The 24,178-nt window shown below is 35.0% G+C and overlaps 4 protein-coding genes across 4 annotated transcripts; 3 read left to right on the forward strand and 1 right to left on the reverse strand.

Annotated features, from left to right (window-relative positions):
• Nucleotides 1–1,128: 1,128 nt before the first annotated feature.
• Nucleotides 1,129–2,124, forward strand: LOTGIDRAFT_157146 (hypothetical protein; the record flags this gene model as incomplete). Its single annotated transcript, XM_009048921.1, has 1 exon — nt 1,129–2,124. The coding sequence occupies one exon, from the start codon at nt 1,129–1,131 to the stop codon at nt 2,122–2,124; it is 996 nt and encodes a 331-aa protein (XP_009047169.1).
• Nucleotides 2,125–12,203: 10,079 nt separating this feature from the next.
• LOTGIDRAFT_111295 (hypothetical protein) lies at nt 12,204–12,371 on the forward strand (the record flags this gene model as incomplete). The annotated part of the gene is made up of 1 exon (XM_009048922.1): nt 12,204–12,371. One exon carries the CDS (start codon nt 12,204–12,206, stop codon nt 12,369–12,371), a length of 168 nt encoding a protein of 55 aa, XP_009047170.1.
• Nucleotides 12,372–12,552: 181 nt separating this feature from the next.
• Nucleotides 12,553–12,744, forward strand: LOTGIDRAFT_79308 (hypothetical protein; the record flags this gene model as incomplete). Its single annotated transcript, XM_009048923.1, has 1 exon — nt 12,553–12,744. A coding segment is annotated over one exon (192 nt), but the record flags the coding sequence as incomplete, so codon positions are not given.
• A 9,167-nt stretch (nt 12,745–21,911) lies between these two features.
• LOTGIDRAFT_157147 (hypothetical protein) lies at nt 21,912–23,585 on the reverse strand (the record flags this gene model as incomplete). The annotated part of the gene is made up of 2 exons (XM_009048924.1): nt 21,912–23,117; nt 23,220–23,585. The coding sequence occupies 2 exons, from the start codon at nt 23,583–23,585 to the stop codon at nt 21,912–21,914; spliced, it is 1,572 nt and encodes a 523-aa protein (XP_009047172.1).
• Between the last annotated feature and the right edge of the window lie 593 nt (nt 23,586–24,178).

The raw sequence follows: 24,178 nt of genomic DNA on the forward strand, positions 1-24,178 counted from the left end.
GGTGCGAATTTTGAGTTTAATAAGTTTGTATTAAGGCTGGTAATATAATGCATTATTTTTGACATAACTCAATTTCACGGGAAGTGATACCACCGGAAGTACTCACATCGAAACCGGAAGTGATAAAAAAATTTTGAATGTGTGCTTTTATTTCACTAAGCTGTCAGTCTACACCATGTAAGTTTCATGAATAATAACCGAAATAGTATTTTTCGATTAATTTCGGCAAAATAAAAATCGAAAATTTTCAACTGCTATCATATGTCCTTTGTTACAAGAATTACGATGAAGAAAACCCCATCAAAATCGGTTGATAAACACGCCCTCTAAGGTCCATTTTCCGTTTGTTGCTAACGTTGCTCAGAAAGTTTTCAATCAATACGAAAACAAAGCAGGGCTTTCGCTTACGAACGCCCTGCAAAAAAAAAAAAATTTCCACCTCTCGTTTGTTTTCCATCAAACAAATCTAGATGTTTTAGAACGACAGAAAATGTATATAGAAAACCATGAAAACCTAGACATTGAGTATTAATAAGAAAAAATAAACAAAGCCATAGAAAAAATAAGATATTTAGAACTAAAACTAAACAAAGGTTATCACGGATTGCCGCGATCTCATAGACTTTAACGTAACATTTTTAAAAGGTTACGTCGTAATGTAACTAAAGGAACGTAATTGCAAGTGGCAACAGTTATTACGTTATGCTGATTTGTACTTAACGTCTTTTAGTCAAAGTAAAGATAGTTCTTTGAATCAACGTCTTATCATTTACACAACAACGAAGTCCTAACCTACTAAACCCAAACATTGGTGCCGTGACCAGGATGGAGAAACAAAGAGCTATTCGTGGCGGACACAGAAGCGCCGTTACCAGATTAATCCACAAGACAGACGAGAGAATTGCCGAAAATGATATTTCCGATCAAGAACTTTGTGCAATAGCTGAAACACTTGAGAAGAAAAGGGACGTTTTACAGAATTTAGACAACCAAATTATTAACATTACGGAAGTTGAAGAAATGGAACACGAAATCTTGGATACGAATGATTACACTTTACAGATGGAAATCACAATTCGCAAATGAAAGGATATGCTTTCAAATTCAAAGGCAAATCAACCACGACAAATGGTGAGTGATTTTACGCAACCTTCATCCCACCAATCTACTATGCTTAATCGGAATAGCAATCGAACTCATGAAGATTTAGATACAAACCCGTCTTTACACTTTCCCGTAATCTCGTCAAATTTTTATCACAGACTACCTAAACTAGATTTACAGACATTTTCTGGGGATATTTTAGCATGGCAAACTTTCTTGGATTCATTCCAAACAACAGTACACACAAACCCGTCTCTCACGAATGTCCAAAGATTCAGCTATTTAAAATCTCAACTCATGAAGCATGAAGCAGAGCAGTGTATCGCAGGACTAGCCCTAACAAGTGCCAACTATGAACAAGCCATTTTATTATTGAAAGAACGCTTCGGACAAAAACAGCATATTATTAATGCATACATGCAAAACTTATTGGAATTGCCCAACCCATCATTGTCGCCTGCAAGTTTAAGAAATTTCTACGACAAAATGGAAACAAGTATACGGGGACTAGAGTCACTAGGTCAATCTCAAGATAGGTTTGGATCACTACTTGTACCGATAATCTTTAATAAACTTCCAACTGAAATGCGCAAAACTCTGACTCGAGAACACGGTAAAAACAGCTTGGATATAAAGTCACTAAGAGAAGCCATAGGCAAAGAAGCATATGTGCAAGAAGCGGGACATTTTAAAATGTCTGACACTTTCACACCTACTGCATCATTCCATACAGGTGCCACATCAAGGTTTCAGACTTACAAACAAAAAAACACAGGAAATCAGAACAAACCTCGTAAGGTTAAAACATGTATTTTTTGTCAAGAATCACATTCTGCAGGAGAGCGCACAAAAGTATCTACACATGAAAAACGTTATGCCGGCTTTGTTTTAATTGCTTTGGAAGCCACAGAGTTTCAAATTATACGCCAAAATATACATGTCGTAAATGCAACAGAAAACATCATACTAGCTTATGTAACCAAAATCATCTCACAGATAACCAAACAAACACAGCCGTAAATACTGTGAATAGTGAAGTAAATACACAGACAACAACTCTCTACACGTCGTAAGAAAATACCGTCAAACAGAGGACCGATATACTTTTGAAAACAGCTGTATCACCAGTTTCCGTGGATAATTATTCCGTTGAAGTAAATATTCTTCTAGACGAAGGATCACAGAAGTCTTTCATCACAGAGGATCTAGCCAAAAAATTTAAAATAAAACCATGTGGAGTAGCTACACTCAGTATCTCTGCCTTTGGAGAGGTTAATCGGAACGTCAGAAATCTTGAAAAGGCTATCGTTAACTTGAAACTCAATATGGAGGAAAAATAGCAATGGAAGTACCTATAGTATCAACAATCGCCGCACCACTTTCCAATCGCATACATAATGAAGCGTCTAAGTTGCCATATTTACAAGGTCTAAAATTAGCCCATCCTGTAAGTGAGGAAGATCATTTCAACTTAGGAATGTTGATTGGAGCAGATTTTTACTGGGACATTGTTGAAAATAAGATAATACGAGGGGAGGGTCCCACTGCCGTCAAATCCAAACTTGGATATTTATTGTCTGGACCAATGCCAACAACGATAGGATCAACAGTATCAACTTCTATGATGAATGTTTTAGTACAACACAAGAAGGAAGAGGTAGATTTAGAGCGCTTTTGGAAATTAGAATCTATGGAAATAACATCTGATGAAACTACACAGAAAGATTCAAATTTTTACATACGAGTCAACTATAGAATATCGAGACAATCACTACATAGCAAAGTTACCATGGAAAGAAGATTTTCCAGAGTTACCTAGTAACTATAATGTAACCAAAAACCGAACGCCGAGTCTGATCAGTAGACTGAACAGGGAACCGGAAACAATGAAATTATATGGACAGATCATCGCCGATCAGGAAAAACAAGGATTTATAGAAAAGGTAGAAGAAATCAAATATTCAGATCACAAAGTACATTACATACCTCATCATGGTGTGAAGAAAGACTCAGCTACAATACCAATTAAAATAGTCTACGACTGTAGCTGCCGAGAATCTAATAAGAAGCCCAGCCTTAATGACTGCCTCAAGACAATATCACCAGAGATGAACAACTTAACAGGTATACTTGCAAGATTTCGATTAAACAAATATGCAGTTACTACCGATATAGAGAAAGCTTTTCTGCAAGTTGAATTACATGAGGACGATAGAGATGTCACAAGATTTTTCTGGTTTGAAAATCCAAACGACCCGACCAGTCAACTTACTACTTACCGTTTCAGGGTAGTTTTATTTGGCACCACTGTCTAGTTCTCCGTTCATTTTGAACGCAACAATCTTGAAACACTTGAAATTAAATCCTTTCCGCTATACAGATTTATTGAAGAATGGTTTATATGTAGATAACGTTTTATCAAGTTTTTCAGATGAAGAAAGCTTACTTTCTTTCTATCAAGAATATAGACAGCTATTTACAGAGAATGATTTAATCTGCGATCGTGGTCCTCAAATAACCCGAAATTGTGTGAATAGCTGATACTGAAGGTTGCCTTGACAGCGATAAAATAGTAAAGATTTTAGGATTGAGATGGAACAATGAAATTGATACTATTTCATTTCAAGATAACTTGGAATTTGATAAAGAGAGTTGTATAAACGTGAAATTCTTCAACAGTCTTCTAAAATATTTGATCTACTTGGAATACACAGTCCAGTAACTGTCCGCGCTAAGATCCTAATGCAAACACTATGGGAGAGAAAATATGAATGGGATCAACCTTTACCAGATAAGATAAAGATCAAATGGATGGAAATAGTTCACGATCAACGAAAAGCGAGTGCGATACACATACCAAGATGCTATTTTTCAGAAGAATCTACTCGAAAAGATGCAACACCAATTAATGTAAGTACTACATGTATTTACGAATGCAAGCCAGAGAGCATATGGTGCATGTGCATATGTTGTAAAGGGGAATCAGTCTTCACTTGTTATGTCAAAAAACAGAGTAGCTCCACTGAAACAAATAACTTTACCTAAACTGGAATTAATGGGAGCCTGACTAGGAGCACGATTAGCACAGCATGTAATAGAGACATATAGCCAAATCGTACTGAAATGGATATCGTCAACAAAACCATTGAAGAAATTTATAGAAAATCGGGTGAAGGAAATAAAGGGAATTGTCAAAACGCAACAGTGGAGATATTGTCCGACGGATATGAATCCCGCGGATTTACTTACAAGGGGCACCACAGCTAACAAAATTACAGAAAATACATTTTGGACCGACCTGGATACCAAATGAAGATAACTGGCCAAACTGGAATGGTAACATGTTTACGACGTTAACAGCTACAAACGAAGATGAAGAACAGCAAGATTTAACTTTATCGGTGGCAACAGGGCCCCGTTCCACTAACATTCTTACGCTTAAATTTTGCGTAAGTTTATCTTACGAAAGAAAAGAACAAAATTTTCCGTTTCACTAAAAAACTTACGCAAAAAAAGTTCGTAAGTTTTTCTTAAACTTACGACAGGGTTTGGCTGTCGTAAGTTGACGTAACTAATGTAATGTCCATAGCAACGTCAACGTCAAAATGGCAGAACACCTGTTGTTCGGACTGCGTAGGCCGAGAGAAAGAGTTTTTCATCCGAGGATGAATAATTTGATTCGTTTGGATGATGTGGATTTTAAGAAACGTTATCGGTTAACCAAAGATGTCGCGAAAACGTTGGTTGATGATTTGCGAGAAGATCTCTCTAAATGTGGAAGATCACGCGCAGTTTCGCCAGAAATACAGTTGAGCTAAACATTAATTTTTATGATCTTCTAAGCCTTATTTATAAGTGATACAAGTCTGTGATAATGATTTTTATCATTCTTGGCAAGCTTGATGTGAGCTGATAATCTCTTTTATAAAGGACCCCACTGGAAATAAATTTTTTTTTACTTTTGCGGGCCATCCTAAGGCTTCCGAACTGAATCTAGTCTTTTTCAGAACATTAGCCTAATCATTTAAAGTTTAATGCTCATGATAATTGTCAATTATTTCTGTGTCTGTTCCACCCCTAATCAATAAGTGGGCTGAAACTACTAAACTAGTATAGAAAGTAAGAAAAATTCGGATGGCATTCGGTGATAACCTACATTATACATATAACTACATAATCTAGACAAGGCCAGTGGCAGTAGGATAGGCCTACCTTGTCTACTGACCGTGAAGTGGCTCCGACATCTGACACTGCCGAAGCCACCTTCTCCCATTCCTTGACTTTTTCATGATAAGAGATCCCGTACTTCTTCACCACCTCGTAGACCAAAATTTCAACTTCTAAAGAAGTGAAATTCGGGTTACGAGGTAGTGAAGAAGTAACACCGCCACAAGGTAGGCCTACTCCGTTGTAGGACGCCATTTTGTAGTCTACTAATGCTATCACAAATCACGTGACGCGAGACACGACGTCATTTACGAAACGTCCTCAACTTATCTTACGAAAGAAAGATCGTAAGTCCTTTAGTGAAACAGGCGTAAGTTTTTGCGTAAGATTAACTTACGAAAAAATATTTTGCGTAAACTTACGCACTTTAGTGGAACGGGGCCCAGATATTTCTGTAAATGATCGCGGAATTAATAAAATCATTAATCTCACAAGACATAGTAGTCTTAAGAAGCTATTGATGATAACTGCCTACGTGTATAGATTTATTATGAATTGTAGAGGTGAAAGGAAAGACAGAAATACTTCATCGATAACCGTATGGATTAAAAATACACAAGAAACATACTTTCCTGACTTGCTTACACAGAACAAACACCCGCCAATAGCTAAGCAGCTGAATATTTATAAGGATGAAAAGAGAATATTAAGATGTGAAGGGAGGATCGGTAATGCAAGGATAGCGCAAAATACCCGTATTTGTTACCTACCAAACACCCAGTTACATCTTTAATAGTTTTGGATGCTCACAAAAACCAAAACCACAGTGGAGTAAATAGTACTGTCACACACACATTCGTCAAACATACTGGATTCTGAGGATACGTCAATGCGTCAGATCCATCTTAAGGAAATGCGTCACATGCCAGAAAGTCACAGGAAACCATACTCAATTCCGGACCCCCCACCATTACCAAAAGAAAGAGTACACGATGCTGTGCCGTTTACAGTATCTGGAGTGGATTTTGCGGGGCCGTTATATGTGCGAAATAGCGAGAACTCTAAAACCAAAGTTTACATCTGTTTATTTACCTGTGCCACAACAAGAGCCATTCACCTTGAGATCGTTCCGAATTTAAGCGAATCGTCGTTTATTTTAGCATTTAGAAGATTTTCCAGTCGAAAATCGCTTCCAAGAACCCTCATATCTGATAATGCGTTAACTTTTATTTCTGCCAGTAAGGAAATCAAAAATTTGACAAATTCACCATTATTACATGAAAATCTTAACACTTATGGAACTAAATGGAAATTCATTCCGAAAAGAGCCCCCTGGTTCGGCGGATTTTGGGAACGCATGATAGGTCTCACAAAAGTTAGTCTAAACAAAATGCTGGGGAGATCTTACATAGATTTAGAAACTTTACAAACAGTAATTTCTGAAATCGAAGCTACTTTTAATGATAGGCCTTTAACTTATGTTTCGCCCGATTCTACAGACCCAGAACCGTTAACCCCCTCTCACCTTCTATATGGTCGTAGAATTACTTGTCTACTGTACCCATCGACGCGTTGTGGTAATGAAGAACATTATGTACCACTTACTAAGAAGATATTGAATAAGCTTTTACAAATCCAGATTGAAATTATTGAACATTTTCAAAAAAGATGGAGAAACGAATATTTGACTTCATTACGTGAATATCATAGAACGAGCGGTAACAACAATCGAATAATTCAAACAGGTGATGTGGTTCAGATTTATGATGATGCTCCAAGGAACACATGGAAATTAGCTGTCGTTGAAGGATTATTATATGGAGACGACAAACTTGTCAGAGCCGTTAATTTGTTAATTTAAGAACAAAAAATGGTATTACAAATCGTCCGATCGCCAAACTTTACCCAATAGAAGTCTCTGATGATTATTTACCCCATGAGGAACCTACCAAATTTCGTCAGGCCAAGGAAGATGCCAAACTAAAGATTCGACAACGGACATTGTAATATATTTATAAACAAGAAACTGTTCAGTGAATTTATTTCTTCATATATGGACTTTTAAGGGAGAATTCATATATAATACATGGACTTTAAATGGATAATGATTCATTGTGCTTTTTTGACATTTTTCTTGTATTCAAGTTTTACTTTTCACTTTCTGTGGCCGAAGTATCACGGATTGCCGCGATCTCATAGACTTTAACGTAACATAAGGTTACGTCGTAATGTAACTAAAGGAACGTAATTGCAAGTGACATAAGTTATTACGTTATGTTGATTTGTACTTAACGTCTTCTAATCAAAGTAAAGATAGTTCTTTGAATCAACGTCTTATCATTTACACAACGACGAAGTCCTAACCTACTAAACCCAAACAAAGGTGTCCTCATAAGATCGAAAATACCTTATGAGGATAATGATCTGGAGAACATCCACATCTTTAAACAGACTGAAATTGAGAATGGGGCTAGAACACAGATTGATAGACTCATCGATGACAGCGGGGTGGTCAGGGAAGGCAGAGAAGAAATAATGGACATTGTAGAGAAATTCTATTCAAAGCTCTACTCTGCCGACCCTATACCCCAATCTGTCATTGATGAGTACCTCAACAACTCTAGCATCACACCTCATCATCACCTTTGCTACTATCTTATAGTCTACCGTCAGCTGAGATAGAGGCCATAGACAATCAGATCCTTTCCAAACAAGAAATTTTCCAAGCGCTTTCTGAATTCCAAAATGACAAGTCACCTGGAATTGATGGCATTCCAAAAGAATTTTACTTAAAATTTTGGAACGTCATCCAGGATGACTTGCCAGAGGTCATTAACAACATATACCTCCAAGGAATCTTATCAGAAAGCATGAGCACCTCTGTGATATCTATACATTATAAAGACAAGGGCTCACGTAAGGATCTGAAGAACTATCGGCCGATTTCTCTGCTGACGGTAGACTATAAGATAGTAGCAAAGGTGATAGCCAATAGGCTAAAACTTATACTAAACTTACTCTTATATGATACTCAATCGGGAGCAGGCCAAGACAAATATATCGTCAACAACCTGCTCTCGATTGACTACTTATATGAGTATGCTAACCAGAAGGACCTGGGGATGGCCGTGTTGGCCTACGACCAGGATAAGCCTTCGATAGGCTCAGCAGGACCTACCTCAGTACCCTTTTGGATATATATACCCGGTATGCAAAATTCTGTTGCTGATGGTCTTTCTGGTCTTCCTTCAAAACATGTAAGTAATGATGCAGTTTCAGCATTAATTTTGTCTCATGACAGTTCAGATGGTAAAGTTGATACCCTGTGTTTTATACAAGATGTTGAGGTTAATGTTCCGGATTGTATCCCAGTGATTGATTCCGATATTATTCGTCAGGCTCAGAAGGAATGTAAGATTATTCACCCCATCTATGGAGCTGTTCAAAATGGTATTCGTCCTATCGTAATTTTTCTTCTTCATCAACAGAATTATCTACACTGCAGATTATTGTTCCTACTTCGTAAGATCTCTTATTCTTACGTATCTTCATGACAAGATGGGACATGTGGGTAGTGATCGTACATTGTAAAGTCTCGTATGTGTCCTGGTATGTGTAAGGATGTAGATCTTCATATTGAGGAATGTACTCATTGTATTCGGCGTAATCACCAAATATCACAGAAAGAGCACCACTGGTTAGTATCAAATCTTCGGAACCATTAGAATTGGTTTGCATGGATTTTCTTATGTCGTTAGAGGTATCAAAAGGTGGATTTGAGAATATTCTGGTTATTACTGATCGCTTTACTAAATTTTCTTTTTCAGTTCCCACTAAAAATCAAACTGCAAAAACCACAGCTAAAGCTCTGCTTCATCATCTTTTACTTCCATATGGCATTCCATCTCGCCTACATTCTGATCCTGGTCGTAATTTTGAGACTGATACTATTAAGGAACTTTTTTGTTATCGAGTATTAAAAAGTCAAGGACAACTCCATATCATCCTATGGGTAATGGCTGGACTGAAAGATTCAACAGAAAGCTATTGAATATGTTGGGTACTCTTTCAGAGGAACAGAAGTCTAATTAGAAAAATTTTGTATTTTATCTTTGTAATAGTTTATAACTGTACGAAACAGAGTCAACACAGTATAGTCCATATTTCCTTATGTTTGGCAGGCATCCTAAATTACCAGTCGATATTGCTTTAGGTACAAATTCTTTTTCAAATGTGGTGGTCGTATTTTATTATATAAAATTTATCATGTTTTTGTTCTTTATTTCTGAAGTCTATAAGTTTTTTTACTTCCCTAGTTTAACAACGGTAGCTTTAAGTTGTTTACCAGCAGAATGAGCACTTTTCTTTATTTTTACTCAGTTTAAATTCTAATCACTCTCCTATATAAGACTTTCTCTCTCTTTCTTTCTCCACTCCTGTCATTTCACTTAATATTGGATGTTTGAATGTTTGTCATCTTTGTTGTAATCTTAGGCTACATAGTTGTTTAGCCCACACACTTAATTTTGTAAGTTTTAAATTTTATTTTATAGGAGTTATTTATTTAGATTATCAATGAAATATAGCGAATCCCGACCTGGAGTTTCATTGGTGCTGCACCTTTAAAATCCCTGTTACATCGGCTATAAATAGGCTTATCGATATCGGTTCAGAAGCTGTTGGCCCTATGTCGAGCTTATTTTAAATACAGACTATCTATCTAACGATGCCAAACCGAAATCTTGCCGACATGGGGTCGTTGTTAGTTCACGACCGACATCCGATATGGACATTTCTATCATAACTGACGTGATACTGATATTGGGAAGATATCGGCATTTGATAGTGGATAGATAGGTGATTTGATGATATGTGCATAGTCATTGAGAAATAGCTGAAATATATAGTCCAGTTAGTTTGATACGCACTCTCAAATTTCGTCTCAAGCACACGCGAATCTTGCAAATGAAAAACAATGACATGTTTAATTTTCAAAGAGAAGCCGAAATTAGTAAATTCAATGATGTCCCATTTACAAAACTTAATTATATATCAATTTGTCGAGTCCTACTCCTGCTTGGTAAAAATGCATGTTTTCGGGCAAGCTCCTAGAAGCTGTTACTTATGTTAAAGGGACATTCCGCTTGTTTTGAAGATCAACAATTTTTTTGCTCAAATTTGTGAAAACTATACACCAAAATCTAGAGAAATGTACCATTTAACGTATTTGAAAATTTTAATGAACAAAATCCGGTCGTTAACTTTTAAACGCAAAAAATATTTGAAAACATTACGTAATGTTCGTTATGCTGTTTGGAAGCTGTTAGATTTAGAAAACTATTGTACGGATTTGAGTAAAATAAACGCCTAATTGTAGAATGTCTCCTATGTATTCTAAAGGTTTCAACTGATAATATCAGTTATTCTAATGCCAATGCCAACTACCAAAACTAAAACTGCTTAATTAACAATTAGTCTCCGTTTTTAATTAACCCTTTTAAAACAAATTCAGTTTGATCAAGAAGATACATAGATATAATTAGCATACTTCAGAAACATTTAAAGGTATAATTAACGACGTTTTTGATAATGAAACTTTTTACAAAAAAGCGGAATACCCCTTTAAAACAGTCATTCAATTGTAACTAAATTACAAGTCTTCAATAAAATCATTAAATATCCTAATGAAAAGGTCAAGGACAGTTTGTTGGAAGTTGACAGAAACGTTTTTCAAAATAACGTTTCTTTAAAATGTTTTTGAAACATACGAGTCTACAAATTTAGGTTTTTAAAACGTCGAATAGTTTGCTGAGTGTGAAATCAAGTACATCCATTGAATCGAAAAATATACTATGGATTTTTTTATGGCATTCCCTTCCTAGAAAGAAATATTTTTTTATTAAGATTTTATGGCGTGTAGTACGGGAGCTCAAAAACGACACTATTTTATTTTTGAATTTCTAATTTGTAAAAAATAATATTGAATTTGAAAATATAATTTCGAATTTGAAAAAAATAATGTGTAAACTGCGGAACGACGTAACTTTACGCGCTTCTTTTCAGCCATATTGGTTATCAGCATCGAATCAAATATTTATAGTTAAATTTTTATCTTACAGAATTGAAAAGAAATAAATCTTTATTACAAGTAAAGGGCTGATTTATGTGAGTGCCAAGTTTTCATTACTTTTAGATCTAACATTTATTCATTATAGATTATTCCTGGATATCTTGTATATGCCCTCAACCTTTCAATTTTTCTTTGTTTTTTCTTTTTTTTTGTCCTCACTATTTTCAGTTTATTCATTGATATGGCATTTTCCAGTTCCAGGCCTAAATCTGTTTGGCAGACTTACAGGAATGTAAGATCAAATGTTACAAAACATATGAAAAATATTTATAATAAGCCTGCATGCGAGGATTTTCAACTTCAAGACAAATCGGTTGAGAAACTGATTGTCTTATGCCAATGGCTGAAACTGGAACAAAACATAGTAGACCTATTCTCCAGTTTTAGAAGGTTCAGATATAAATTCACATCACAACATATTTAGTTTCAATTCTATTATTTCTATTGCAGATCATGATGATGCTCAGGCATCAGATATTTTTTCAGGTATATCTACAACTTCAAATTCAAATAAGAGACAACACCGATTCTTTCGTAACAGATTTTGTAGATTCCGATAATAAGACTGGCAGTTAACATACAGTTGGCGGATTGGTCAAAAAAGCATAGTATCACTGTAAATGTAATGCGTGATCTGCTAGGTGCATTGAAACTATTTCATCCTCAACTACCGAAAGATCCTAGAACATTGTTCCAAACTGTAAAAAATGTTGAGGTAAATAAAGTTTGTGATGGCCATTATCACCATTTTGGAGTTGAGGCAGGATTGAGGGATCAAATTTCTGATAATGTACAATGTTTTATGACTGATTCTCATCTGGTAAACATCCAGGTAAACATTGATGGCCTCCCACTTTTTAAGAGCTCCAGCATTCAGTTTTGGCCAATATTGGGCAGACTTTTATTGCCATACACTGCAGAGCCTTTTGTGATTGGTATATATGTTGGTGATAGCAATGTAAATTGTTAATTGCTTCCCTTCATTAATGAAATGAAAAGGCATGAGAATGACTCTTTTTTTCTTTAGTAAGTTCAAGGTAAGTATATCTTGTGTAATATGTGAGACTCCTGCTTGAGCTTATGTAAAGCAAGTAAAAGGACACAGTGGTTATTTCAGATGTAACAAGTGTGTCTAGACAGGTGAGCATCTTAACAAAATCACTTTTCCAGATATAGATTCTGATTTAAGAACTGATGCACAGTTTGATGAAATGGCACAAATTAAACATCACTTGGCAACCTCTCCATTCACAGAATTGAATATTGGAATGGTAAGTCAGTTTCCATTAGATTTTATGCTTTTAGTGTACCTTAGTGTCATGAAACGTCTTCTCTCATTTTGGGTCAAAAGCCCTCTGGCATGTTGCAAACTTTCTGCTCACACCATAAAAAGACTATAGGTAAGTATTATAGAGGAAGGTAAATTTCTTCCTCGTGAATTTCTTCGCAAAGGTAGATCACTGAAGGAAGTTGATAGATGGAAAACAACTGAATTTCTTCTATATACAGGTCCAGTTTGTTTATACGGGGTATTATCACCAGCTTGCTACCGTCATTTTATGTTTTTATTTGTTTCTATATATTGTCTTTCAAGCCCTATTTTATTTAGGACATATTTAACCTACTCTGATACTTTTTGTTTCAGAATTTTGAAATTTATATTGAAAAGATATGCTTGTTCATGGTTTTGTACATTTGTCACGGGATGTCAAGAAATTTGGACCTCTTGGGGATTTTTCTGCTTTCATATTTTAAAGTTTTTTTGGGATACTTAAGCGACTTGTTCGAAAACCAAATTTTCCCCTGGTACAAGTTGTAAGAAGACTTTCTGAAAACAAAATTTTCTCTTCTAGACCTTCTTACTACCCTGGCTTTAAAAAGTGTCATTCAGAAAACTGTTTTGCAGTATTAAGAAATTCATTTATCAGACACATTTTTTTTTTCAGTTAAGAAAGGTAACAATTGCATTATTATAGGCAAACAAGTGGCAACTGCTGATAAAGATATGTGTATATGAAACGTTTTCTTCCTTACAGAGCTTTTTTTTTTTATTATCCTCTAGATTCGAAAGATTTAATGATATTTTTTGTTTCAGGATTGTCTGGTGAGCTGAAGTGTGGCTTCATGCATGATATTGTTTCCAAATGTGTTTTTTGCCATATCAGGATTACCAAGTTTCTATTCCTTTAATCATTACTAAATAGTAAAAGATTTTTACTTCATGTTTATACGTCCACATGAAATTTGGTGTGATCATTTATATCAGATCTTGGACAAGTTCGAATTTGACGATCTTTCGATGAACGATTTTTGGGTTGTTGCCCTTGATTAATGAAAAACGCATCAAAATTTGTTTGTGAACACAGTGTTTATCCGATTTAAATAAATTTTGGTGTGACGAGATCTTAGACAGGTTCGAAATTGGCTATCTTTCGATGAACTGATTTTGAGTTATTGCCCTTGACTAAAAAAACGCATCAAAATTTGTTGGCATTCTAAAATAGAGGTGACAGTTAATGTTAGAATTTTATTAAATTTTGTGTTGGTTTAAATCAACAATATCTTGTACATTTTTGGTATGATTTGACACAGATTGGTGACTGTCCTTGATACACTGAAAATGTATCAGGAAAGTGGGCGTATCACCAAAGCTTTGACCATAATATTTAGAACTCATAAAGATAAATGTATGAGACATATTTTCTCAAAATCTTTGGGTGATTTGTGATAAAAGAGGTGAAATTAGAATAATCAGTATTACATTTTTTTCAAAGAATTCTAAAAATGCTGCTATTTCAAAGTGTTATTACTTTTTTGTGAAAAATTGTCGTATATTAATGATTATGACGTCAAAATATTTTGATGGTACATGTTCTTATGCTTATGGGTATTTTTAGGCCTAATGATTTTGATGAAGGTATATCTTCTTTGTTTCTGAGTTCTATTCATTCTAACCTTTAACCTTGTCTTTTCTGTGCTTTGTAGTGACCGTCTGAGTTGTTTTCTTTCTTACCTGTATGGTCATTCTGCCTTAATATTTTGTTCATGTAGGATGGTTTATACTGTCATCTAAATTGTATATAGTGTAAATTCAAGTTTCTTCAATTTGGTATTTCCTAATTTTTATACAGTGTATACATTGTTTTTGGATGAATTAGGATAACTTTCAGTATCGGTTTGTTTAGGTCCAGTAATTTCTTGTGTATTGTACTTCTTTACTATGTGATGTAAACTAGTTACGAATAAATATTATTATTATTATTATTAATTTAGTACGGCATAGAGTAAGTTTTTGCCGGTGTTTATTGTAAGTTGTTACTGTATATTTCATATAGCTTGTAAGAATCTATGTATTATAAATATTGCTATTTGATATATCTTTTATTGTGATTAAGTTCTTTTATTTTATGACCTGTTTGTAACTTATCAGAGTTTTTTTTGTTATATATTAAATCTTTTGGTGTTGTGCATTCTCAATCTAAGTATAGCACAGTTTGTTTTGATATCTCATATAAAGAGATTTCCAAGAAATGGTACTGGTTTTATTCTACTAAAAATAAATTCGGTCATGTAAAAGTGTCAATCACATATCAGATATTTCAATTTATTTTTTCTTTATTCAAGACAAAGTCCATTACTGCTCTGTGATTTCCTTATCTGATTTTGTTTTTTTTGTGTGCATAATTTCATTTTTTTGTAAAGATTATTTTTAGTAATCTTACAATGTTCATTCTTGTGGAGTTTGTTGACTCGAAAGAAGTTGCTGTCATACCAGACAGCTGGCTTGCTGGGACTACATCTTCAGTTTAGCCCACACACACACACACACACACTGAGAATGCCCTCAAAACTAAATGGATTGGTAATTAAGAAGTGCCAGCCAGGGGCTAACTGACCTTCGTTTCCTATCAAAGAATTGTACCAAAATGGTACAAATGTTTTTACTTCAATTTTTTTATTCGGCAGAATATGAATGTTCTTTTATATCTTGTCAGCCTTACTAATGTACAGTTTGTCCTAAGAAGCCTCAGTAACTTGTGAATGCAATTGAAACTGCAGACACTATCCGTTGATACCATTTTGATGAGACATTTTTGTTTTTGAAAATGCCAACTATCATTTTTAAACCCTCTTTCAGAATCTCACAATGCTGTTCGATATAAATTAAAGAAATCGGAGGCTACGACAGCAGATGGCGAATCTGATGAGGATTTTATTAGAAGATCGAAAAGAAAGAGATTGTATGTATATCTTTATTCACTCGCATTATAATGTAGATGTATGTTGTCTTTGTGTCTAATGTCAACATTGGCTTTAAAATTTGATAGAAAAGTTAAAATCCGATTTTGATGAAACTTTTTATGCATGTAGAAATCTTAGATTAATGATGAAAGCGGTTTTCAGAAATTTTTGACAACATTTGTTAAAATGATTACCGGAATCTAAGTCTTACCATTAAGTATGCTGCTGTGTGGGTGACTGTTTGTTATCAACTTCATTAATGTTTGGAACGAGGTTAAGTGAAGTGTTAATAATTGAAAATGATAGTCAAAAAGTGTCAAGTTAAGGCTTAGTTAAACAAATTTTTCCTGAGGAAAGCATCTTGACACTTAAAACCAACCAGTGTAAATAGATAGAATTGGGTCACGGTATTGCAGGTTGTACTTCTACTTTATAGTTACTGAAAATAAACACTAACTTTTATTGCAGTGAAAGAGTTATATCTTCAGAGGAAGAAAAGGAAGGGAAATTGTTGCCCAAGGCACGTTTGGCTCCACCACCACCAACACCATCACCATCACCAGCATCAAGGCTAAACAGCCCAGCATTATAATTTCTTTTTTAAATTTAATAAATCATTTAATGATTTAATTATCATTTTTTATTAAACAAATTTAAAAACTAATTAGTTATCAATTTTAAAAATAAACATGCTTTGTGGTTAATTTTTCTTTTCGTGTCAACAACACAATGAATAGCTAAGATTTTAGACATCATATTCACTGTATTAATACCAGGCATGCTAAACTTATCACAGGAAGTTTTCAGCAAATCATTTTAATCCTGAATGTTATATTCTTTGTTATATGTAACATGTTATGATTTTTATTTTCATATATAATTATTTTCAGCTGATTTATTTTAGCACTGATATAAATTATTACACACATATTTATATTTCTGCACTTTCCATTTTGATAAAGCACATCTGCACTTTTAGCTTTGTATAAAATGTCATCAACATTATTTTACGAATATACTTTATATCAGTTTATATTAGAGTAGACTCTAAACATGAAACGGCTTGAAAACGTTTGGAAATAGCAAGATGCTGAATCAAGAGCTTTCATGAAGGTTTATGTTTTAGTAAGTGCAGAATATTTTTCTTTCCATAATTTGAGATTTTCACATCAAATAGACTTGCTGAAAATATTTCAGAAAGAGATACAAGATTATTTTCATTGTTCACAACACCAAATCTGCCACAGAGCTACCGGAAGGCATGGAGTTGCCAATAAAAACCCAGGACGAAATGGTAGTCCTGGAAACATCTGTCTTAAAACGTGTGGTATGTAAACAAATCTGTTGTATCTAATTTTTCACATTGAAAATCTGGATTGAAACGAATTATTAATTTACCCATTTTATGTTTCTCTACAGGATTACATTAACCTGAATTCTAGGTAACATAGAATAGACATCTCAAATAGACATAATAATGTAAATATTCAAATATAATGCATAAAATAACATTGATATTCTAAACAATGTGTAAAAACCCCAAATATTGTGCAAATCTGCATCATAATTATAGGAAAAAACCAGCTGTTCAATATTAATTAAATATATCGTCATAAGTACAATATAACTTTAATTGAATTGTGTAACCTTGCTTTGCAGTCTTGAAGGAAGGCAGCCGCCCCCCCTCGCAGCCCCGAAGGCTAGTTTTTCGGGCAAGGCATTAAAAAAAATTTTTGAACGGCCCGATTTTATTTTTTATTTTTTTGGAATTTAAAAATTAAATCATATCTTTGCCCGAATATCCTATACTATAACTGTATTTCTTTAAATTGATAGCCCGATCGATTCTCCTTTTAATAATATTTCATAATTCATATTATTTAAGGATCGAAATCACTGCCCGAATGTCATTCGTATGATTATATTTTACGTATTTCAAAAATTGAAATCGCAGCCCGAAAGTAGAGTTTAGAACTTTTTTTTACACAACCAAAAAAAGGCAATTCAGGCATAGATTTCAATTTTTTTCAATAAATATTGTATGAGATACAATATTTGTTTTAAAAAAAATGAAATGTGCCCAAATTGTCTTAAATTAAGATAGTTCGGTAAGGTTTCACCTTACAAGTTTACCTTGGAAAATAGATCATTTAATAATCACATTGTTTTTTTGTGTACAAATATGCACGCTGCCATGAAAATGTTTGCGTACGAAGGGGCGAATCGTTTGCCCATAGCTGTCCCTGAAGTTTGTAAATATGTTATCCATCACATACAGTCAATTCTGGAATCATACGACCATGATCCCAAACCTACTACCGTTATTCTTCATGTAAGCCTCATCAACCGAGATCAGCTACCAAAGACCTCCTTTAACCAAGCCCAGAAATAAATCGCTACAGCCAACAAAACCTTCCCAAACTCCAAGATCCTCTTCACATGTATACCCATTTCAAATAAAATCTCGAAGAAAGCACAACAGAACCCTCAGCACCCTCAACAACATGATGATAGAGTCAAGTATCAACAGCACAACAATCTTACCACCCTACGAAGAAGAATTCGAAACAGTTGATAATCTTAATTGGTCTCCAGAAACAGCAAACAGTATCTATTTGTTTTGGATACACCAGCTTCAAGCATCGAGTAAGTCTTTAAACTAATTACTGGGGATAAAAATACTGAGAGGCCACCGCTAGGCCAAACTGTAGTTAACTTGAGCCGCAAAATTCTCACACCCCTTCAGCATTCAATCTTAGACCGTGGACTTAAGTTTATTCCCACACCAAAGATAGCTAACTTGAATTATCTCCGACCATCCATTGAACGATTTCAACGAAATCTTAGCTGCACATATTTTTTTCGAAACCACCCCCCACGTGGTGCTAGAACAATGTTTATTCCTAAATCCACGTGGACACCCCCTCAGGCCGCCATCCATCCTGAAATATTGAAAGCATTTGCGAGTATGAATAGCCAAACAGTGAACCTTTCCATAACACACGAAAAGCCTAATCTCACACGAGTGGAACGTGAAGCGTTAAACTTACTTAAGAAAGACGATAGCATTGTTATTAAAAAGAGTGACAAAGGTTCATGTTGTGTCATTCTGAATAGGGAGGATTACGTTTCAGAAGCAGAGAATCAACTGAATAATCCTAAACATTATGCCATTTCACCGAAACCAATTTTCAAAGAAACTGCTAACATGATTAATAATGTTCTTGCCGATTTAGTCAAAACTAGTTATCTCAAACAGAAACAATATGTCTATCTGTCTGCCAAACCTGATTGTCGAGAGAGACATTTGTACACTTTGCCTAAAATCCATAAGAATCCAACCAAGGAGTGGTTTATCTCGAATAAAATCCCTAAAGGCCGCCCGATTATATCTGACTGTGATAGTGAGTCATATGCAGTGTCAGAATACATTGATCATTTCTTACTACCTCTAGCATGCCAACATCGCGCCTACCTTAAAGACACAGCCGATTTTGTCAATAAAATAAAAAATCTTCGAGTTCCCTCTAATGCTATTTTAATTTCTATCGACGTTTCTTCTATGTATACCAATATCGATAACACTACTGGTTTAACGGCAGTTCGTAAAGCTTTTAATAGAAACCCAGATCCAAACAGACCCGACGATGCAATTCTACAGCTTTTAGAGATTTGTCTTAATCGAAACGATTTCACATTTAATGGTAAAACATATTTACAAACTTCAGGGAAAGCAATGGGCAAACGATTCGCCCCTTCGTACGCAAACCTTTTCATGGCAGAGTGGGAACGTGAGGTGTTGCCCCTCTGTCCATTTGACCCACTTTTTTACGGACGCTTTTTGGATGACATTTTTATGGTTTGGACTTATTCTATCGAACAGTTTTGGGAATTCTTTGAAATTCTCAACAACCACCATCCTTCTATCAAACTAACCGCAAACGTGAGTGACAAAAGCATAGACTTTCTCGATACCACAGTCTTTAAGGGAGATTCCATGGCAGAAACAAATAAACTGGATATTAAAGTGTATTTCAAAGAAACTGATACTCATCAACTCTTGCACAAGAGCTCCTTTCACCCAAAACATACCTTTTCTGGTATAATTAAGTCACAAGTTTTACGATTTCATCAAATTTGTACAAGATCTTCTGATTTCAACCAGTTAAGAAGTGCTCCATGTTTGTCCAGTAGATGCAAAACATGTCCCTTTATATCAGAAACTCATTATTTTGTTAGCAACTCTACGAATAAAAGGTACCCGATCCAGGAACATCTAACATGTGAACATTCGAATGTAATATATTTAATTTCATGCAAGAAATGCCCCAAACAATATGTAGGAGAAACTAAGAATAATTTACGAACTCGCTTTAATGCTCATAGGTCAGACATCAAATTAAAGAAAGACAAGCCTGTTTCTAATCATTTCAACCTCGACGACCATTCAATAGACGATCTCACCCTAATCCCAATTGAGCGTATAGAAATTGACTTGCCCGAAGATGAAACTACCAAATTCCGTCAATCTAGGGAGGCCCATTGGATTGAGACATTGAATACAGCAAGACCTATAGGACTAAATATCCATCATAATGTAGGCATAGCACCCTTTGTTGTCCCGTTTAATACAACCAGCAATCGAGCAAGCAAGATAGTTCATGCCCACTATAAGAGCCTTCAAGAGAAATTCCCCCATGTCTATAAGCAGAAAATGATAGTTGCATATTCAAAAAATAAGAACTTAAATGATAATATTGTTCATAGTAAACTAAAAACAATCAGTACATAACAGATACTATACTTCTCGCCCATCGGGCGAGTTATTTTTTCTAATTTCAGATCAGAATAAGAACAGAAGAAAACCCAATATCAAGACCCTTAATCCTAATTTCTAAATAAAGTGTCTGCTCCACCCTAGGCCTGTACATTTGGGAGAATCAAACCCTCCCTTCCCCGAAATCAAGTATACCGCCCATAAATAATATGCAATTTTTTTTTTCAAAATATTACTTTTGACCTCTTTTTGAGTTTGGTACATATATGGCACAATGGGCATTTGCTTCATAAAATTTGTTAAAAGTGCGTTGGAAAGCAAAATTTAGATTCAAAATTCTTCTTCAACATGATTAAAAATTACACGTAACACATGTAGACAAATCAATTGTAGTATCATTTAAATTTAAAATTCAAAAACAGTCCGCTTCCAACAGTCAAAATGTCATTAGTAGTATGCTTTATTGGAAATTTTGTAGCAATTGTGATCTTTGTGTAACATGATGAAAATCCTACAAAAGAAATAGTCCAGTCAATCTATGATAATATAACATCAAACCCAAAACAAATTGCAAAAGAATTTTTTAAAGCATTTTTGAATTCAACAATACATTATATCTCACAAGAAAAAAGTCCCCATGGATATTTCAATGCTAACTTGAAAAAAATTCAACAATACTGAGACCTACATTGAATCAATTTATGAAAATACGAGTTTGGAAGATATGGACCACTTAGCTTTAAATTATTAATAATTTGAGAGATAATCATTTCATTTAACTATTAAATTCGATAATGTAAAGTAAAGAGAGTAAAAAAAAAAAAAAAACCAAACCAATTTTTGGGAAATAATTATGTGACGTCATACACAATAGTTATCTCCCTTTGATATTCATGCGTATGACGGATAACTTCGAATGTACATGCATTTTACTCATTTTAGTATCCATCTTAGACTTAATTACAAATTCGCAACAATGAACAAATAGAATAATTAATAAACAACTTTTGTATTCAGTGTTGCCATGGTAACCGTTTTTTATCTTAAGATGTTTTTGGTGATTTTGAAAGTATTGATCTAGAAGGCATAGCATTTATTTTGAAATAAATGTGGCATTCTAAAAAGTTTACAAAGAAAATCAAAAGGGAAGGAAATAACCAAAATGTGTTACCATGGAAACAGCTGAATTTAAAGGAAGTCAATCGTGTAAATATGTACAGTTGGTAGAACTGGCAGAATTTGCACTTTTTGTGGGATGGGTTAGGTTAGCTAAGGAAAATGCATTACTAAACGTCTAATTTACTTTAAAAGCCTGTAAGCAAGGATCACCGGCAGAAAATTAGTTTGTATCCGTATCTAATTCATCACTACCAGAATTAGTACAACTTAGTCTTTTACAATGTCCACAAGAAGATGTGCATTCCAGACCATGCTTTCGACAATTACAGCGTCTATTATCACAGCCTTTCTTGCAATTACACCTAATTACATTCAGAAGTTGTTCTGGAGCTGGTCCATCATGGTTGGCGCAAACATATTATCAGAAAGATGCCAGCCCCAATCAATAGGATTCATCCCATTATCGACAGTTTTCCATTGCTGGATTTGAAGATAACTTCTCAGGCTGTGAAATTTGGCTGCTGATGAGGTAGGAGGGAGAGAATGTATTTCGACCACGGATGCAATATGGGTATTGACTTTAGTTCGAAATTTCTGATGGCGTAAACTGTTTAAATTATCAATTTCTTGGCCGTTGTAAATAGAGAGTAGTATCTGTTCTCCAGTTGTTATAACATCTGACTTTGTTTCTGCACCATCAAAACGCTTAGCTTGTTCACGGAAATGTTTGTTAAATATCAACTTCTTTAAAACAGAACCCTTTCCAATGCCAAATAGTCTTGATGTTGTATCGCAACCAGTTATAGAATGTAAAAACGGCAATAATTCACATACTTCCTGTCCCAAGACACATTTTGGCCTTTTGATGTCCCAAATTTTTACTATTTGCGTTGTTTTTGTTTCGGATTTTAAAAAGATATCCTGTGCACCCAAATCAGCGTAGAAGCAAAGTAAAACAAGAAGGTCAGTATCGTCACCAATAAGGACAGTAGGGGAGGCAATGGAGCATTGTACTGCATTTTTAACAATAAGAACATCAGCATCTCCATCTGAATGAAAAGTTTTACACCCATTTTCCTCGAGATGTTTGGATAGAAGATCGATGAACGCTTGCTTATTCACACCATTAGATAAAAAATGATCCCTTTTTGAAGAACATGGGGTACTCTCAGAAAACGAAACCTTGGTACCCACTACTACTCTTGATCTTCTTAAATGTGCAGCATCCTTAGTGGTAGGACCTGATGCGTAACCATCAAAGACGATGACCGCTTTATCATATTTGCGATTGACAAAGTCAACATACATCTCGCAAATTTTCTGGAAAGTGCAACTTCGAGGCCATGGAATCCGATGAAGCAATGATCCACCATCCAAAACATACCGGACATCATTTGACTCTGGTAGATTTGGGGCAGAACAATCACCAAGCGACCAGATAGCTTCAGCAAGGGGGGGTTTCAGAGCTGCTCTCATAGAACCAGAACTGTCAAATATAGATGAAGGAAAACTACTCGATTCGTAGGAAAATATGGCCGTTAAATCATCAAACATTCCGTCAGCAGCAGTGATTAGTCTCTGAAAAAGTAACTGTGGGCTAACGACAACTTGTTAACCGTCGATTTTTAGAGCAGACCTAGGACTCATAGTTACAACTTGAGAACTTCTTTTAAATTGAACCTTGAACACATTTTGCACATTAAGAGATTGTTTGATTTTATCCCCCACTGCTTCTGTTCGGTGGACATCTACTTCTGCCGTAGCGGTTACACCCGTTTCAATATTCCTTACAGATTCATCTTGACGAAATGGATTTCGTTCGTATAGGAAAGACAAAATTGTGTTGGTATCTTTGGTGTCACGATCTCTTCGTGCTGTAGTATGTTCTTTATGTTGAAGACTGGTGCTGAAGCTTGTACCTGTAAACTGTTGAATTGCGGCGTTTACACTCGCACATGCTGGCATGGACATCAACCACTGCAATCTCTGTACCTCAGACATACCTTTACCTCTTGTCAGTCCACCAGTTGTTTTGACACTACGCATCAGGGTCTGTTCAATGATGAGATCGGTTGAAAGGCCTGCCCAATATCGGTCGTTTCGACGAATGACATGGTATCCGGATGAAAATTGGGAATATACCTTTGGTTATTTCTGTTCTAAATCATCTAAACATCTGTTGGAGATAGACATAAGCTGATTTCAAGTATAAATTGTGTCCTGTGGCAGCAAGATAAGGTAGCATCTGCTGTACAGACTGTAGATGTAAATTGCAATTGCCAGTTCTTTCCGCTTATACAAGACATATCACTTGGGTTCATGTCAATCATAGGTAAAAATGTTACTGTCGATCTGCCTGGAAACTGTGATTGCATGAATCCTGGCCAACTGAGAACGGGTGATTTTAGTGGACTTGTTATCTTTAATAAAATTTCAAAATTATCTGTTCTGTCAGCTCCCCGCGTAGTCCTTAACTCTGTAAGTGTGAGTTAGTATTTTTCGTTTTTTTTTTTTTTTTTTAAATATTCCGAATTAAATTTTTAAATATGGTTTCACCATATCTCCGTAGAACTCGATAATTGTCGATATAACGACGTCGTTAACAAATAACAAGAACTTTTCCCTTAAGTATGGTGGTC

This window comes from Lottia gigantea, assembly GCF_000327385.1.
Source record: "Lottia gigantea unplaced genomic scaffold LOTGIsca_13, whole genome shotgun sequence".
Taxonomy (NCBI): Eukaryota; Metazoa; Mollusca; class Gastropoda; family Lottiidae; genus Lottia; species Lottia gigantea.